At 46.6% G+C, this 18,554-nt stretch overlaps 4 protein-coding genes across 4 annotated transcripts; 3 read left to right on the top strand and 1 right to left on the bottom strand.

Annotated features, from left to right (window-relative positions):
• On the top strand, nucleotides 1–3,175 carry LOC112896767 (mitochondrial import inner membrane translocase subunit Tim13). The gene is made up of 2 exons (XM_025964900.1): nucleotides 1–259; nucleotides 2,813–3,175. The coding sequence occupies exons 1-2, from the start codon at nucleotides 143–145 to the stop codon at nucleotides 2,960–2,962; spliced, it is 267 nt and encodes an 88-aa protein (XP_025820685.1). The 5' UTR covers nucleotides 1–142; the 3' UTR covers nucleotides 2,963–3,175.
• Nucleotides 3,176–3,735: 560 nt separating this feature from the next.
• LOC112896757 (protein TRANSPARENT TESTA GLABRA 1) lies at nucleotides 3,736–6,731 on the top strand. The gene is made up of 2 exons (XM_025964888.1): nucleotides 3,736–4,958; nucleotides 6,352–6,731. The coding sequence occupies exon 1, from the start codon at nucleotides 3,875–3,877 to the stop codon at nucleotides 4,952–4,954; it is 1,080 nt and encodes a 359-aa protein (XP_025820673.1). The 5' UTR covers nucleotides 3,736–3,874; the 3' UTR covers nucleotides 4,955–4,958; nucleotides 6,352–6,731.
• A 2,210-nt stretch (nucleotides 6,732–8,941) lies between these two features.
• On the top strand, nucleotides 8,942–10,230 carry LOC112872486 (probable E3 ubiquitin-protein ligase ATL45). The gene has a single exon (XM_025935559.1). It carries the CDS (start codon nucleotides 9,220–9,222, stop codon nucleotides 9,721–9,723), a length of 504 nt encoding a protein of 167 aa, XP_025791344.1. The 5' UTR covers nucleotides 8,942–9,219; the 3' UTR covers nucleotides 9,724–10,230.
• Nucleotides 10,231–11,588: 1,358 nt separating this feature from the next.
• LOC112872470 (MADS-box transcription factor 6) lies at nucleotides 11,589–17,849 on the bottom strand. The gene is made up of 8 exons (XM_025935558.1): nucleotides 17,528–17,849; nucleotides 14,873–14,951; nucleotides 13,779–13,840; nucleotides 13,596–13,695; nucleotides 12,543–12,584; nucleotides 12,150–12,191; nucleotides 11,883–12,040; nucleotides 11,589–11,765 (listed from the first exon to the last, which is right to left on the bottom strand). The coding sequence occupies exons 1-8, from the start codon at nucleotides 17,707–17,709 to the stop codon at nucleotides 11,666–11,668; spliced, it is 765 nt and encodes a 254-aa protein (XP_025791343.1). The 5' UTR covers nucleotides 17,710–17,849; the 3' UTR covers nucleotides 11,589–11,665.
• Nucleotides 17,850–18,554: the final 705 nt, after the last annotated feature.

Here is an 18,554-nt window from a genome sequence, read left to right as displayed (position 1 = left end):
TGCTCCCCTACTCCCCCGCCGCCCCAGCGCCGTATAACCACCAGCCGTGCCGGCAAAAATCCTCTTCGACGGAGAGCGCGCAGTAACCAGCCACCGATCGCCCGCGCACGACTTGGAGGGAAAGCAAGGCGAGCGCGCGGCCATGGACTCCTTCTCGTCGCCCTCGCTGTCGTCGTCAGGTTCCAGCCCCAACCCGGAGGCCGTTATGGAGCAGATCAAGGCGCAGCTCGCCCAGGCATACGCGCAGGAGTTTCTAGAGGTCAGATCCCCTGCAATCTTCCCTTCTCTTGTTGTCCCTTTGCTGATGGTTGGAGCTAATATGTATGATTGGTTTGATTCTGCTTGCTAATTGCTGGATTATCCTGAGGGGGAACAAATATTTGTTTAGGGCCTCTTTTGTTGTAGTAATTGATAAGGAGTGGACTGGTGACTTTGTTGTTAGATTCGATATATTATTGACCTTGAGAGTGGTTTAGCTATAATGGTTGCACAGAAAATGCAGAATCCATGTCCTATCATGAATGCAAGCAGAAAACCGAAGATTGTTAAGGAAAAAGGGTTTGGAAATGATTTGGGCAGTCAGCGGCTCATTACTAATAACGAGATTAATTGCGGGTTATTTCATTTAATTGAAAACCTAATTTATGGGCAAAACAGTTTAATTTTGTTTCCAATAAGTTGGTTTATCCTTGCATTTAAGCCTCTGTCATGAATGCAGCAGAAAACTGAATATTGTTACGGAAAAAGTAGTATAGAAGCTTTAAGTTTTGAGCAGTCAGCAGCTCATTCAAGTTTACTAGTTAAGAGATTAATCAGGTTCATCCTTGTATTTTATTGAATTGAACACCTAGTTGATGGGGTAACACAGCTTAATTTTGTTTCATATAACTCAGTTTATCCTTGTCTTAGGCACCTGTAGATTTGAAAATTAGTCTGGAGATGGTAAAGCAATCTTATTCTATAGCGACCACCTTTGGTAGCCAGAACTATTATGGGAGCTGGTAATCAGACAGGTAGCAGCTGGTTCCTGGTTGAATCCCTGTCGATTTTTCAGCTTCCTCTCATTTTTCAGCTGGAAGTAGCACTCACGGTCAGACCTAGAGCCACCTAAAAAATGGCTGCCTAGCCTGCCAAGGGAAGGGTTCACCGTCCTGTCTAAGTTTCTATCATCTAAATCGCCTAGGAGGCTGCCTAGTCCACGTAGTTGCCATCTAGGCTCTAGGCACACCCCACAAACTGCTTAGCTCTGCTTAAAACCTGGCTTGGGCTGCATCATCTGGATTTTACGTTTCCAGTCATAACTGCTGTTCTGAACCTTATTCTATAGCATATAAAGATGACAATCTATTTATATGATTTGCATCTAGTCCAAATATGCATGAAGGATGTGGCTGAACGATCTTCTAATGTAGGATTGATAAATAATACCGTATTATACATGTTGATATACCTGAGTTGAAGTACACATTACTGCACTCAATTGATATACGGTAAACTGGGTTGCTTTGCTTGACGAAATTCATATGCTTACTAATTTAGATTGCAGATTTGAGCTTCATACATTCAAGTGCTGCATTCATGTGCATGCGCATATGCTTGTCCTCCCTTGCCTACGGTGATGTTCTGTATTCTGTTTGTTTTCTATACATGCTCTGCATAAATGTGCTGCTTACTTTCTTTGTCTCTGTGTTTTCCATCTTTTAGATAAGAGACGGTAATTTCTCGGCTTACACTGAAAGGCACTAAGGAGTTTCACAGCATTCTTTTTACACCCAGGGTTACCAACCAAACCTACGAGCATTGTGGCAGCCTATTTTTAACGAGAACATGGAACAGGTCCCCCATGAGCATAAAACAAAGACGTGTTTTGCCAGATGGCCTCACATCAACCACACAAACTAACAACCACCAACCTTTCTACATCTTCCAGAACTAGTTAACCTTAAAATGACTGATCTCCAGTCTCAGAGAGTCGATATATCTACCCACAGTTGGCACAAGATCATTCATCCAGTGTAGCTGTGGCATGATGTTCTCTTCCACCTGTCTTGTCGAATTCCCGTAGAAAAAAACATCAATTGGTTTGTTAGGAAATTTTCTTTCCAATTGACATTTTGTTCTGCATCTTCCAAACTGCGCACGCAAACCTATAAACAAAAGGAAGCCCAAGCGTTATGAGATCCCAAATTTGTTTAGTAGCCAATTGCTCCACAAGTCAACTTCTGATACTTGGAAACCCTTGCAGCCAAAGGCATCTCTGAGTCTGTTTGCCTCTGTCCATTATAGTCTCAACTTGTTTTAGCCTTGTTCTTTGAGTTGTTGACTTAAATAGGGTATATGTAGTTTTTATTCAGGCAGTACTTTTGGTCTGAAAGGATGACATGGCAAGAAGTATCTAAGCCTGAAGTTTCTACCTTGTTGCTGTGTCATTTTATTATTTTTTTTTCGCATTGTGTCATGCTATGAGTTCTGATGCTCATCAACTGATTAGAGGAATTTGAAAGCTATTTCTCTGCTTTGAAGCATTCACAACCGTGTAAACATGGTGCCCACCGATCTTGATTTGTTGTATATGAAACAAGGATACAAAGAAAAGATCAAATCGATGTATTTAGGAAATTGCTTGTCTATTTCACATGATGCGACATCTATTTTCTTAAGTTCAGAATGATGTTGACTGGCTCCACAGACTGAAGGAAGCAAAGATTACACATGAAAAGACTAGACGATATATAGGAAATTGATTGCCTGCTTCACATGGTGCTAAATTCCTTCTCTGAAACTCATGGAGTTATGTTGATTGTCTCTGCAGACCGTGGGGAACAAGTGCTTTGAAAAGTGCGTGACCAAGCCAGGATCAAGCTTGAGCGGAAGCGAGAGCAGCTGCATATCACGTTGTGTTGATCGCTACATTGAGGCCACCGGTATTGTCAGCCGGGCATTGTTCAGCTCCCAGCGCTAAGACCACATTGTGATCTCAAAGATCGCTCGTGAGAGCGGTGTACCCTTGAGATTTTTGACTTGCCAGGATACAATAACAATTGATGCTTGGTTGTTCAAGCAGCGAATCCTCTAAAGACTCACGGTTCTTGTAAGCCTTTCTGCTTTAGTAGAACAAGCTCTATCAAGTGGCGCAGATGTTTAGTTATGCCCATCCTGTGGTTTGTTTCTCTGACCTGCATGTTTCATATGCTTGTTTGCTGTATTGAGTGAGGAAATGCTAGGTAGTATCATCAGCTTGGAGTAGGCTTCGGGCTGTTGGACGATGTGAGGCTACGTCTGTTCGACGCCATGACTGGTGGTAAGTGGTGCCGTTTGGGCAAAAAGAGAGATGATTGTGATAACATTGTGTGCGCGTCAGCTGCTTGGACTTCCAGCTGCCGGCTGATCCCCGGACCTCCACTGCCGGTGGAGAAGGGTGTTGCTCCACTCGCGTCATGGACGCAGACTCGAGAGTTGAGACGACTCCGTCCAGAGAGGACGGACGTGCACGCGACGACCGCATCGCATCCCGGTGCCTCCAGTCCGCCACCAGCAGACCCGTGGACTGCGTGTGCTACTGCTAGCAAGCAGCCTATCAAGCATCGCAACAAACTTTTGACCAGACGACGGCTGACCTGTCTCGCCCCTGGCTCCCCATCCCACCAGCCACAGCCCCGCCGTGGCGCCGTCGAGCAGGCGCCGCCCGTACTCGTTCAACCCCGGTCCCCGGCCGCCGTAGACCTGTCGCTCGCACGCGCGCGTTGAACCATCATCTTCCCGAGGGAGTTCGCGTCCCCACCCCCTTCCAGCTTATCATCATCTCTCCCCGAGTCCCAGCACGATCGTCCCCTTCCAGCTCCGCCACCAGATCAATCCACCCGACTCCCCCTCCATGGACCTCCCCAAGCCGCCGTCCACGTCCGCCTCGTCGGCGGGGTCGGAGACGCCGAACCCGCACGCCTTCACCTGCGAGCTCCCGCACTCGATCTACGCGCTCGCCTTCTCCCCCACCGCGCCCGTCCTCGCCTCCGGCAGCTTCCTCGAGGACCTCCACAACCGCGTCTCCCTCCTCTCCTTCGACCCCGTCCGCCCCTCCGCCGCCTCCTTCCGCGCGCTCCCCGCCCTCTCCTTCGACCACCCCTACCCGCCCACCAAGCTCCAGTTCAACCCCCGCGCCGCCGCGCCCTCCCTCCTCGCATCCTCCGCCGACACGCTCCGCATCTGGCACGCCCCGCTCGACGACCTCTCCGCCTCCGCACCGCCGCCCGAGCTCCGCTCCGTCCTCGACAACCGCAAGGCCTCCTCCGAGTTCTCCGCGCCCCTCACCTCCTTCGACTGGAATGAGATCGAGCCCCGCCGCATCGGGACCGCCTCCATCGACACCACCTGCACCGTCTGGGACATCGACCGCGGCGTCGTCGAGACGCAGCTCATCGCGCACGACAAGGCCGTGCACGACATCGCCTGGGGCGAGGCCGGGGTCTTCGCCTCTGTTTCGGCCGACGGCTCCGTCCGCGTCTTCGACCTCCGGGACAAGGAGCACTCCACCATCGTCTACGAGAGCCCACGCCCCGACACGCCGCTCCTCAGACTGGCGTGGAACCGATTTGACCTCCGCTACATGGCCGCGCTGCTTATGGACAGCAACGCCGTCGTCGTGCTCGACATACGCGCGCCCGGGGTGCCTGTGGCCGAGCTGCACCGGCACCGGGCTTGCGCCAACGCGGTCGCGTGGGCGCCGCAGGCCAGTAGGCATCTCTGTTCGGCTGGGGACGACGGGCAGGCACTGATCTGGGAGCTGCCCGAGACGGCGCCAGCGCCGGCACCGGCGGCGGCTGTGCCTGCAGAGGGTATTGATCCTGTGCTAGTGTACGATGCAGGCGCCGAGATAAACCAGCTTCAGTGGGCGGCCGCCCACCCAGACTGGATGGCCATCGCATTTGAGAACAAGGTCCAGCTTCTCAGGGTCTGACAAGGTTGGTACAATGGTGATATGTGGTTTGACATTTCCATTTCTATTTTTTTCTGTCCATTTATGTCGATGTGCTTAAAATTTAACTGAAGACAATTGTGCACATTGGTGTGAGGTCTTGGGATTGTACAATCTGATAGATAGGAATCATACAGAGCTAATTCTAATGATGTTACCATAATATCTGAAACTGACAGTAGCCTAATTCGATCGGTTCTAATAAAGCTTCAAAGTCGCTGTTCTGTGCATCCATGCAATTTCTGATGCATCATCCATGAGCTACTTCTTTTTTTATGTGAATGATTGGCTACTGATTGCTAGTATTTAGAATATGTATGGTGATAAAATGTCAAGATTTGGAGCAAGTTCATTTTTATGTGACGGTTACATCTGGAACTTAGAATAGCCAACTGGACAGTAACAAATCAGCAATCTACATTGTCAGTTCTCAATACTAATATACCGTTTCATTGAGCCCACTTTTTGAAACTTAAAATGTTCACCTATATACAAAGACAAGTTCAATTAGTATTGTACGAGCTCAAGTCAACAAAGGTAAATGGTTCAGACAACAACTGAACCATAATGTCAATTAGCGTGCAAGTGCTTCAGCGGAGACCTGCCTTGTTCTACATTGCATCCTGTAGCTGGGCCACTATGCTATGCATCTTTCCTAACACTGTAGAGGATCAGGTGAAAATTTATATTGTTAGTCTTAACTCGAAATTTCAGGATCTGTTCATAACCATATTAGATAAACGACACTACTCAAGATCATAATTCAGGCATTAAAACACAAACTATATATATGATAAAGAGACTGATGGGAGTGAAAAAATTTCAAAAATAACTATTTTGCTTGTAATTCTTCTGTTCCGAAGGACTTCCATTTGAGGCTATGATTATAAAGCTACTGACACTAATCATCTATTCTCTTACAGAATTCAACCGTCTTGCCCTTTTCTCAGTTTTTTACTAGTTCCTAGGCTAGCTTGCTATTTTCTGATGCAAAACACGTTTTGATTTTTTATATGTAGCATTTACATGGTAATTCTTTACCACCAGAATACTGTTATTATACTGTTCTCAGTCTTTGCTACTAGCAACTGTTGCTAGCGATATTAGAATCTGTTTTTCTGCTGTAAACAGGTATCAATAATGACTGTATATATATTGTAGGATCAACTTTCATAAGATTGAACATTGTTGTGAAAGTTGATCATGTGGTTTAAGTTTTGACTATTGTTCTAAAGAACTTATCTCGAGCTATCCTTTGCCTTAATGTTCCTATCAATCCACTAAAACAAAGGTGTTCCTATTAATGTATATCCAATATATATTTATTAATTGATATCCGTTTATATATTTGACATGAAAACCCACTTCTTATAATGCAGAATTGTTCTGATGAAAGCTCGATTCGGTGGAGCCATGGGACTTTCGAAATCATCAGCTTATATGCATATTGTGTTGGCGGACCTCTTGACGTATATGATACGCCATTAACACCAGAAGCAGCCATTCTGCTAAGCTACGGCAACCAAATAATAGTATCTTTTCTTGGCTGCCGCCTATTTGGCCAGCAAGGAATGAACTCGCTGTGTTAAACCTCAACAAAAGCTATGTATTAGTGGATTTATCTCTGAACTTCCTGTCGATGTAGAAATATAGAGCTGCTAGCTTTGACGCATTGCCGCACTGGTTCCTAAATGGATTAGAAAACCATTCGCACATTCTCATCGTGTTGGCCTTGAAAAGAAAACCATTCGCACATTCTCATCGGGTTTATCAGCATTTTTAATTCTTATTCAGGTATGTGATAATACCTTCCAATTATGTTGAAGAATGAACAGGGGGTTATGAAGAAAAATGTTGAGGAAAGAGCCTAGCTGAAATTTGATGTTGAAAGTTATTTGTTAGAAATTTGAAAACCCTGTGAGGCTTTTAAGGCTGTGATCTGAAGTGTAGTGACGTGATCGGATTCTGGGAGCAAATAGAAGACGTTCTTAACTTATCCACGGCCAAAGGGAAGAAGTGCACACACAGAATATAGATTGTCGTGGAATTTTACAAGAAAGTTCATAGGACAGTGGAATTCTTTTACATATGGAAAACTCCCGCATTTTTTAACGTGGCTTGTTTCCATGGGCCGTCGAACTTTCAGACAACAAGCTGAGTTAAATTCACTCTATTTTGGCTCTGCCAAACTGACAGCACTCTAGCCCTATAAGACTTAAAATTCCCTCTATTTACTTCCATTTACATTGCAGCACCGCAGTTTGTTCGAGAAAAAAAATACACGAAAGAATAGCCTGAAGTCCTGAATGTTCTCGTGGGTCGCAGTACGTCTTTCTGAGCTGCCGTCCATCTCCCATCCGACTTGGGAGTTGGGACCTTTCCATGTCGCAGTTCCCATCTTGTTTCTGCCTTTTCGGCCGTCCACGGATAAGCATGGGGCTCGATTGCTTGACCACACTACAATTCTGGGAGATTCGGCACCATTTCTCAGCTCATTGATTGCGGATCGCTGCTCTTGACGCTCTGAACCCTGTGGGTCTTCCATGGGCGGCGCGGCTGCCAAACTCCTCTGGAATCCATGTGCCGGAGCAGACCCAAACGGAACCCCGGCATGGGCACTGGCCAGCAGGCAGCCGCCGAGCCGAAGCGTGCACGCAGCACGCGCTCGCACGAGGCATGAGGGATGACGCGTTCCACCGGCCGGGTCTGATTGGTTGCAGGGGGTTGCCGCTGACGCCGCCGGCGCGCAGCCTGCCCCCCGCCGCGACAGGGGCCTCCCAGCTAACGGACGGAGGCCATGTGCCCGCGCGCGCCACGCCTAAGAGCAACGCCAACAACACCAAGAGACTCTCCGCTAGAAATAGAGATTTTGATCCTCTAACAGTTTATTTAGACGGTGGTTATTTAAATATAGTTATCCTAAATTCCGTATTTCTCGCTAGATAAAGATAAATAATAAAAATAGATTTATAGAGTATATACATGATATAAAAATATGTAGAAATTAATGTTTACAAGAAAAAAATTTCAAATGATAATTTAGACAGTAAAATCGCGACGGCGGATGGCTCACCGGCCATCGGCTCTCCCTCGGTACGCGCCAAGATCAGGCGCTACACGTGCGCCGTGGCCCGCCGCCCGGCCGGCGGCGGGGCCTCCGGGAACAATCAGAGCGACTCGATCATCACCGGCGGCACGACTGCCAGCTACTATTTTTGTTTTCTTTTTGGCATGGGACCTGTATTGTTATTATCCAGTAGATAAAGTATTGCTGATTTTTTCGTACATGGTGGGGATGGGGTTCGAGCGTTTGGCAGAAACTGAGGCTGTTTGGAACGGAGGAGGAGGAATCGAAAGCAGAGGAGAATGGCTTGCGGCGTCGGCCTCACGATCTCGTCTCGTGGTATGCGACATCACAAGTCACAACACGTGCAGCTCTCTCTCGACAAACGGACAACGTCGTCAGCACGTGTGTGGCCGTGACACAAAGCCCTGAGCCTTTTTCCAGCTATCTGAGCCGTCGCCCCACTAGGAGCCGAGCAAAACGTGCGCGCCATCCTCGGCGTTACTTTCGCCAGGCGTTTCTCACGCAGAAAACGCGCCGCGGCCGAGCTGTGGGGTAAACAATGCGAGCCACGTCCGGCCGACGGCGACGCAGCGGACGCCGAGTCCGCCACGGCGAACATTCCGAGTCCTCAATCTGCTGACGCGGGGCTGCAGGTCGCACGTTCCCACCGCGCCCGTGGACGCGTCGTGCGCCACCTCGGCCGGCGCCCGGGGTCAAGCGCGCGGCGGGGCAGTACGGTGCCAGCGGCCTCGCCTCGTCAACGAGCCTGCCAGGTCGTCACGCCGCGCAAGCCGCGGGCGCTGGCGGGAACCCATTCCAACCGGCAAACCCCCCAGGGGTGGCGGGCGCGGCAGGTGCACGCACCTTCCCTCACCGGCCGGACGGCCCCCCCGCGCCATCCCACCAGAAACGGCGTGAAAGCAACCCGCGTCCCGCAAACCGCGGCCGCCGCGCCCCCATCCATCCTCCCCGGCGCCCGGCCGCCCCGGCTCGCCCTATATAACCAGCGGGACTCCCTCCTGCTTGCTCTGACTTGGCCACCATATCCTCTCGCGAACCTTGCCGTTCGTTCCTCCCGGTCCCGCCAGAATTCTACCCAGATTTCAGAGAGCACCCTGCTTTCGCCTCGGAGCATAGCTCTCTGCTTTGGTCCCGTCCAGCTCCAGCTCGGTTGATCATCATGGGGTTCCCGCTGGTGAGCTACTGCCTCGCCGTGCCGAAGCCGGTCATCGTCTTCTGCAAGGTGCTCAGCGTCATCAGGGACGCCTTCCTGCTGATGCTCGCCGTCCTGGGGCTCTGCCCCTTCCCGTACGACGACGTCTCGCGCGGCCCGGCAGACGGGCCGAAGCCCGAGGAGGTGAAGAGCCAGCTCCCCGCCATGGAGTACGGGGAGCACGTGGCCGAGCGGCTGGTGGTGGCGTCCCCGGGCGGCGGCGGGCACGCGGCGTCCCGCGGCGAGGAGGCCGCTTCGCCGACGTGCATCGTGTGCCTGGAGAGGGTGGAGGCGGACGACGAGGTGCGGCGGCTGGGCAACTGCGCGCACGCCTTCCACCGCGGCTGCATCGACCGGTGGATCGACCTCGGCCGGGCGACGTGCCCGCTGTGCCGGTCCGACCTGCTGCCGCGCCCGCGGGCCCGGGCCCGGCTGGGCCGGCTCGCCAGCCTCCTCACGCGCGTTTGGTGAGAGGCCCGCGTCCGCGGGGTGGGTGGTTCGTCGGTCGGTCCTCTTGGAGGGCAGTTTTGTCATTTCGACGGCCGGGCCTCGATCGCCGTCGCAGCCCAATAGCCCATCTCTAGGTGGAGCCGCCGGAATGGCGCGGCGCGGGCAGGTTAGCGACGGCGACAAGGCCGCCAGGCGGTATAACGGCGGCTCTGCTATCAGCCAGCCATTAATCATCAATGGGGGGCTTAATTGCCAGTTGATTAGCTCGATTCATCTGGCAGTTGATATATTAAATGATAATCGACCTGTCGAAGGATTATCCGGCAACTGATCCTCATTATAGGATGTACATTCATAGTGCTATACCATCAGCCATATTCATTGTACACGAACTTCTCTTTCTACCTTCTACTATAAACTTCACGAATTTTATTTAATTTGTTCATCAAGTTTTGTGTATAACTCAGTACTTATCTAGTTGGGGGAACTGGTCGGCAATCGAATGATTGAGCAAGCAACTTGGACACTTGATGATCGTCTCCTCGTTGGAACGGTTTGCTCACATGAGTCGGCATAACGTGCTGGGAACACCTTTATCAGACCTTTTGTCGTTCTTTCGTCAGATTGCTGTTCCCAATAAATTAAAGCTAGCTTGAGGAAGGTTCTGAAGTTGAAGTTGCTTGTGATATTCAGCATTAAATTAACATCAAAACAATATCCTCAAAAGGTGGAAAGGTCAAGACATCTTTGTTTAAGTATCTAAAAAGATGGACTGATTCCGTAAAGGCTTCCTGCAACCCCAACAGTATTCAGATATCATTTTCTGTGTGAAGGAAATGACCCCATCACACATACATTTCCAAATTTGCTAGCTTAGGGAGTAATCATCAGGCCATTCCCATTCCCAGTGGAGTACCACATAATTTTGAGATCAAATATGCCTTACGAGTTGTTAAACACATATAATTTTTTCCAAGTTAAATACAAGCATACTAAACCACAGGCGGTGTTTTGCTCCAAGTTCCCACCATATTAGTCGTGCAGAGGACCAAACAAATTAAAGTGGCCAGCGCATCAGCCACCAACAACTAATCTTGGTGATATGGCCGGACGATGGGCAAGCGCATGCTGACATGCATGTCTGCCCAGCCACGCCGCACTCCTGTAAAAGACAATATAATATTAGCAGTACGAGTTCAGCAATGATCTACACAAATTCGAAGAGAAAAATATTTAAATCCACCAATGAGTGCATACGACATTCTAATTGACAATCAATTCTGGCAAAGATTAGATCCCATCATTCGAAACCGGACAATTATTTGAACCCACCAGCCCTATACACTCTTGCATTGCACGAACCAGCAGTTGCTAAGCCTCTGGCACGTCACTGTCATCATTGAACAACTAAACTGTTTATACTTGAATCGAGATTCTGGCGAAAGTTGCGGATGTAACACAAAAATCAAAATCACCCGAGCATCCAAATTACACATGCATATGTTGCATTGTGCGGTCCAGGTTGCCTGTGGCAGCTTTGATTATATCTGTCTGCTTTGACAGCCACCAGCTGGGCCAGAAAAGACAAACAAAGCAAACTACAAGTAATTTTTTTTTGTGCTGGTATCAGCAAACAAGTAATTAATGGCAATGATCGAATCATGCACCAGTATATAATAAGCACCGGCATGTAGAGATAATTTTGGATTGCATGGTGGTGCATGCACCGGCAGCATAGAAGTATTTTTACAAGATTCATGGTCCGAATGAAAATATGAAGGTGCCACACCACAACCACATGGAATAAAGGCGAAGTTCTTAGTTAGTTCTTACACACAAATTTAAAAGATGGCGTTAGATCCAGCATTTGAGCATGGATATGCACATATAGCGCCGAATACGCCTTTTATTTGTTGCAATTTTCATCTGATGGATGGATGGATGGATGGATCTGCAGTGGAACTCAAAGAACCCATCCCAGCATGAAGTTGTTCTCGCCTCCGGGAGCGCTGCGTGGAATATTATTGGCTGCCTCAGAAGGCAGAAACTGATGCTGAGGATACCTAGCAACGGAGATAGCTTTGTTTTGTTAGCACACTGCAATGATCAGCCTTGTGATCACCAACTAGCAGCTGCATGTTTGTTTCTTGAATTGCAATATAATCGGCTAGAAATCGTACCCGATCTGCAGAGTGGGTTCACAATCCATGGCAGCTGAGTGAGCAGGCGGATGCACATGATATGTGGCGCCGTCATGCTCCACGATGGTGCCGCCGGGAGCTGGCCAGGCGGCGGCATGCTGCAAGGTTCTGTAGTTGCTGCATCCTTCAGCTTCGAGCTGTAAAATCAAACAACATATATATAGCATCGTAACAAAGAAATGATGTCCACGGTAAGTGCAACTCCAATAATGTATATAGGTGTTCCACTAGGAAACAGATAAGGACCTTGTGCTTGAGTTGCCTGTTCATTTCTCCCAGGTGACGCTCCTGCGAAGTCCATCGGAAATAATAGATGTGGTAAATTAGACATAGGACCAACAGCAGCTGAATCTCTTGTACAAGAAAGTATATGGAAGCCACCTATGCATATCATCAATCTATAGCTGCACAGCCCATACTCTATGGTTGTTCTAACTGAAGGACATAGGATCTACCCTAGTGTGCATACGATATACCCAAGCTGGCTACAGTGTATCAACCTATGGCAAGTCATAGGCAGTAGTAGAATATTTGCACTTCTGGAGCCACAAGCCGATGCGACTGTACTACTCAAGTTATTACTGTTGTAAACAAGTCTGATATTTTGTTTTGCGAACAAACAAGTCTGATGTAAAATACCTTCCTGCGAAGCTCCTCCACTTGCTCCATCATAAGTTGTGTCTGGCAAAATTTTGGAGGAATAATTAGCCGTACAATATGCGCATTTCCATTTATAAACAAACTGATACATCAGCAAAAGCTGGTTTCCATGTTAGTCCAATTATTCTTTTCTGTTAGATTTCTTTGGGGATTTTTGTTTTTCATATTGAAAAGGGATTGTTTGCATGGTAGCCCCATGCATTCAGAGTGGAATATAAGAGAGGGAGGAACACTGACATTTGCTCTGCCATTCGAAAGGTATCAGATCAAATCTATGTCAACTGAAATTTAGATGCATACATTGCAACATTGGACTATAGAGTTCCACCAGTAATTTCATCCAAAGAGTACTTTTCAGTTTTCTCTTTCTGTATATGAATTGGATATAGATTATGCTGTTTTCAGTTCTTTTACTGCCTTTTTGCTGGAAAAGGGGTGTAGAAGGATAAATACACGTGAGAGCATATTTCTAAGGTAATTAATTTATTCACAGGCATGTATGCAACCAAACTGCTGGATGCTGCAGAATGGTGGGCCCTGTGGTAATTTATTTATGAAGAAAATAAATTGCGTGCTTTATCGTGGATAGGGTGGATATAGGCTACTGTATTATTATTTTCCTATCAAAGCTAATGTTGGTAATTAGAACAGATGCAGACCAGAATGCTGCTTTACGACTTCATTACATGTGCTAATAACATTAAAGCTAATAAAATAAGATCATGTTTATGGCTCATTATTAGTGACCCACATTTATAACGCAAAGTGTTTAATCATCCTTGTGTGCAGTTTCCTTCAAATATGTGAAAGAAGCATTGCTCTTCAATAAATCAATTATTAACTTCGCCCCAATAAATGTTCAAATACCCCAATTACATGTTATCTTACACAAGATTAAGACGTTACTAATGCTCACTATATTACGGTGCCATACTGCAATTCCATCCCTTGACCCGAGTCGTTCTGTGATTACACTGAATCATATATAAGCGTTTTATTTTCTATAGCATAAGGGGAAACTGAGATATGAACCTTTCTCTGCCTCGCCTGTGATAAAGCACATTCAAGCTGTTTCTCTAGCTGTTGCAGTTCCTTGACGCTGAGTGGGCCAAGGTCCTCCCCAAGCAAGTGCCTGATGAAATTACGGAAATACATACATGACAATTCCACTGTAGAGGCATTATGTTATCACATGTAAAAATATGATAATCTAACCTTTGAGTGCGCTGCAAAGCCTCGAATTTTGCCCTCAGTTTTGACATTTCCTGGTACCAACTCTAAACAGAAAAGGCACAGTCAACCTCATCAGTTCAATTACATGACAATTTAATTTGCCAAGTCAACCGTATCTGCAAGTTTTAATAATGCATTGGAAAACAGCAGGAATGACCTTTTAAGAACATCGCATGAAAAGATCAAGTCTTGCAGAAACTTCACTAAATTTACAATTAATTTCTGGGCTTTCATTGGGAGTTTATGACATATTCACTATACACACAGCTATAATTGAAAGACACAGCAGGAATAACCATTTTACAATGTCAAATACTGGTGGAAAAGCAAGTCTATGTTGTATCAATTTACTAAATTCCAGAAATAATGTCTAGGCTCGCATTAGGATGTTTTTTGCAATGAAGAATAACTAACTTGAATATACAAGTCAAAAGACAAACAATATGCATCACACAGTTTATGTGTACTAGTATAACGGATAAAAAATTGTTTAGTGGTCTTTATTGGCTAGCAGCTTAATGACACCTCGGAATCTAAGAACAGGGCATGCAATAATTATTAGATTGGAAGGTTGCTACTACTGGGGTATGGTAATTAAATCTGAAAAAATGAATTCAGTTCTCACAGTAGTAACTAGTTCTCTGTTAGTTTTACTTGTGGTAGTTGTAACAACAATGCAATATATTCATTTCATTTCACCATGTTTAATTTCCTTTGTTGATAAATTATAAACTGTTGTAAAATGGAAGTAATTTAAACATTGCAGATACCACCAGAACAATTTATGCAGTTCAACTTAATGTTTATTATCGGAGTTAATATCTCCACCACAAAATTGATTGTGGGTACATTGCCTTCCTTATGTTTATTTTTGTATGGTAGCTATCCTTGGTATTAAAACTGGATGGTGGATCAAATGAAATATTGTAGGTCCAATTCTTGTTTTATTCAATATATGGTAGGATTTAAAAAAATACATAGATAAACAAAGCAAAGACAAATAAAACATATCTAAGTTTTGGACGAATATGGAACTTTAAAGTAGACGTTAATCACGAGCAACAATTGATATATACCTGAGTTTCAGAGAGGGCGCCATTGGAATCTTGAGCATTGTAGCAGCAATGTTGGTACCTTTCTAATGTCTTAGTTATTCTGCACAGGAAGTTATTTGGAGAAAAACAAATTAGATGCCATTAAAAGCAAGCTGAAAACTAATACTATATTGTATAAGAAAAGTATCACATGTGTACTGTGTACATACGGTCCCCCATTGATGATAGTATCTATTTACTAATATTAGTATATTCTCTCGTCTATGGAAGCCTGATTGCATGTGAATCGCACTAATAGGTGGTTGCTTTTTTGAAACATGAAGGATGCACATAAACTCTTTGACGAACATTATTTGGGGGCATCCATCTTCAAAACAACCAATTTTTATGTAAATTAATGTATGTCTAAAAATGTCTCTTGCTGTCTTGCTACATTATATGGCTACCAGAATTCTTTATGTGCCACAGCCAGATCTTTATATTTCCTATGACATATCATATTACAGGAACAATCGTATACACTGAAAAATTCAATTCTATACATGCCTAAACAAAGAATTCGTTGCCTCACAAATGTCATCTGATTATTAATCCAGATTTTATCATGAACTCGAAGAAAGCACCCAAATCTATAAAGTTATGCATATAGGGAAAAAATAAAGGTACATGAAGATGTAAGTTTTCAGACCCCAGATAGAGTCCATTATTTTAATATTATATTAACGTATTGCTTGGCACAATATTGTGAGGGTAAGGAGCAAGAACACCAGCATGAACTGACAATTCTATGGAATCAAGGCAAAAAGTCTTGAGAAAGCAGATTAGCTAGTTCCAGGATGCAACAAAATTTTAGTAAATTAGTGGCGAACTATTTTAGCACTTTCTTCTTTAAATTAAAATTTTTCACCAAATAAAAAATCAAAGGGTGTAAATTCAAGGAAACCTAACTTTCCTATACAATTCTCACACTTTGGTCATAAAATAGATCGAACGACATGCATCACACAAAGACACATAATACAAGAGATCTCACCCAAATGTCACTGAGTATTTGTAAAATGCATTGTTTAGTTGAAGTTACAACTGTGAACAACCTATACAACCCTGCAGTGTATAATTGGAACTTTAGCTATTATAATATCCAGAGAAAAGCAATAATTCCATTATCCAAGTTGCAACCGAACTGAAAACTAGTGCTTAGAAAAAATTGATCATGCGTGCAGCGACAAAATTATCTTTGACGTACAAAGATAAGGACAAAAGGAGGCTTCCTCTCATGAACTTTATTTAACTCAGCAGATAAATAACTTTGTTTTAACTGAAATATCAGTTTAGATCTCTGTCATAAGCAGAAATAAGGAGGTAAAAGAATATTCAAGCATCAGGGTCAATGAAGTACATGAAACCAAGAAATTGGTTTTTTAACTGACAAACCGTGTGAGATACATGAACGAAGTGCAAGGAACATATAAAGATCAATAAAGTCGAAAGCGTGATCCATGTCTCAGTAGTACTGAGATGCATATATAGGCATAAAATGAGAGCAAGAAAAGGAACAAAAAGAAATATTCTTCCACATATCTTCCAAGATCAAAATACCTTAAGAGGAAACCAAAAATATCTATATGTAGAAATCGAAAACCATTAGGAAATGAAAGTAACAGAACTATGAACAATGAGGAACAAGGGTGCATAGGATGAAAGAGAAGGGGCAAAACAGAAAGACCATCATCAAGCCTTGAGCTCTCAACTTAAGAAGTTCTGAGACCTCCTGAAAATCAAATAGATCTAAATCTCGTGTGGGGAAAAACGTGATAAAATCGATTCAATTTTTCATTGCCGAGCAAACTGACATGAAATTGCAACAGAGAAAAGAAACAGGAACAAGGCGAGCAGTTCAGCATGCGATAGATCAGGCAAGATGAAGAGGTTTGCTGTGCGCCGAGGTGGCCAGAGCAAAAACAAGTGCCAAGACAAGTGCGCGGGCAGCAGGATTTTTCATACAAGCCGCAGGGACGGCGCTGGATCAAAACGGAAAGAACATACCTCCCTTTCCCCTCGCAGACCTCATCGTGTTAACTCCATCCCCTTCCCCCCAAGGATCCCCTGTTATCTCAGCAACCGAACCGTTTCTCTGACACACGCACGCCCCCAAAACACACGAAAAGATGGCCACTTCAAGTACCCGGAGAAGATGGAGGAAAGAGGTGCGTGAGTGGGCGACTACTTCAAGTGCCCGGAGAAGGTGGAAGAAAGAGGCAAAGGGGTAGGTCTCGTAGATCTGCCGAAGGGATGTCTCATGCCAGTTAGGGATCCACGACCCGGGTTATATGAACACCGCCATGCCCCTACCGTGCGCACAGATACACACGCAGATGGCAGGAATAAAATAACATGCCTCTCAGTGAGGTCTGGAACTGGAACTACAGGAGTAGAGCTCTCGGCTATTCGCTGCATAAAAGAAAAAGCAAGAAATCACGGAGAAGAAACCCACGCGCAGCAAAGCCAGCAGCAGCAAATAAAAGGGAAACGAAAGTTGAGCAATGAAGCAAAGCATCAGCACCAGATCTTTTCGGCAAAGGGAGAAAAAAAAAGTAAAAAGAGCGTCAGATCTGCTTGCTGCAGCGGCTGAAAATTAGTGGCCGTGCGCGCGCGCGTCTTTGATCGATCGCCTACCCGGCGCTGCCGAACTCGTAGAGCTTGCCGCGGCTGGAGAAGATGATGAGCGCGACCTCGGCGTCGCAGAGCACCGAGAGCTCGTAGGCCTTCTTGAGCAGGCCGTTGCGGCGCTTGGAGAAGGTCACCTGACGGTTGATCTTGTTCTCGATCCGCTTCAGCTCAACTCGTCCCCTCCCCATGACGATCTCTCCTCCTCCCCTCCGAGCTTCGCTCTCGCTCTCGCTTTCTGCCGCCTGCCGATCAGCTCGCCCCAGCTCAGATCAGCTAGGCCACACCCAACAAACAAGGGCTACCTAAGCCTGCATTGTGCGCGCTGATATAATGAGGAGCCGGCGAGGGAGGAGAGGACGGCCGGGAGCGGAATATTAGTGGAGACCGGCGGGAAAAAAGCCAGGGTCACTGTGCGGCTGCCCTGTAGCACGCTGCCGGTCTCTCCTCTCGCATCTTTTTCACGCGTCTCCATCCATCCATCCATCCCTCTCTCCCCCAGCTTTAAAGGAGGGTAACTTTGGAGGAGGAGGGGCGCTGCCTGCCCAGTTACCCCCACTGCCCGGCCGGCGGGGTTTACCCTAACTGGGAGGCCCGTGCCGAAACGGGTGCGCTCCAATGCTGCGCCCCCCGCGCCACAAATGTGCACGGCCCGGTGCATGGCTGCATGCGCGCATACACGAGAAGGGCGGCCAGAGGGGGCGGGCTACCCATGGAGAGAGAGCCTCCTAGGCCTAACCCGAACCGTGCATGTCGCCACCGCTTCTGGGTCCCTGCGGGCCTCGGCGTTGGACCACCACCACCACCACCCCGGCGGCCAACTCCTCCGTCCACCGGAGACCGACCGGACGGAGGCTGCCCGAAAATATAGAGGCAGGGAGGAGTGGCTTAAGCCGGGTGGGAAGACCTGTTTCACCCCATAAGCTAGTCCCAGTTGCCTGCAGTTTGCCCGGCCCTTGGGTGGATGCTAGTACTTGTGAACGTACTCCCTGCTTGTGTATTCCGGCTAGCTGGCTTAATCTGTGGAAATTTCTTT

This window comes from Panicum hallii, chromosome 1, assembly GCF_002211085.1.
Source record: "Panicum hallii strain FIL2 chromosome 1, PHallii_v3.1, whole genome shotgun sequence".
Taxonomy (NCBI): Eukaryota; Viridiplantae; Streptophyta; class Magnoliopsida; order Poales; family Poaceae; genus Panicum; species Panicum hallii.
Note: the sequence above shows the minus strand (reverse complement) of the source record. Positions and strands in the feature narration are given on the sequence as shown.

What these genes read in the sequence shown, in the direction of transcription:
- LOC112896767 (XM_025964900.1), top strand. Translation starts at nt 143, where the DNA reads ATGGACTCCTTCTCGTCGCCCTCGCTGTCGTCGTCAGGTTCCAGCCCC. An exon ending in ACGCGCAGGAGTTTCTAGAG is followed by an intron (nt 260 to 2,812) that starts GTCAGATCCCCT and finishes TTGTCTCTGCAG; the next exon opens with ACCGTGGGGAACAAGTGCTT.
- LOC112896757 (XM_025964888.1), top strand. Translation starts at nt 3,875, where the DNA reads ATGGACCTCCCCAAGCCGCCGTCCACGTCCGCCTCGTCGGCGGGGTCG.
- LOC112872486 (XM_025935559.1), top strand. Translation starts at nt 9,220, where the DNA reads ATGGGGTTCCCGCTGGTGAGCTACTGCCTCGCCGTGCCGAAGCCGGTC.
- LOC112872470 (XM_025935558.1), bottom strand. Translation starts at nt 17,709, where the DNA reads ATGGGGAGGGGACGAGTTGAGCTGAAGCGGATCGAGAACAAGATCAAC. An exon ending in TACGAGTTCGGCAGCGCCGG is followed by an intron (nt 14,952 to 17,527) that starts GTAGGCGATCGA and finishes CTTCCTGTGCAG; the next exon opens with AATAACTAAGACATTAGAAA. An exon ending in TGGAGGAGCTTCGCAGGAAG is followed by an intron (nt 12,192 to 12,542) that starts GTATTTTACATC and finishes TGGACTTCGCAG; the next exon opens with GAGCGTCACCTGGGAGAAAT.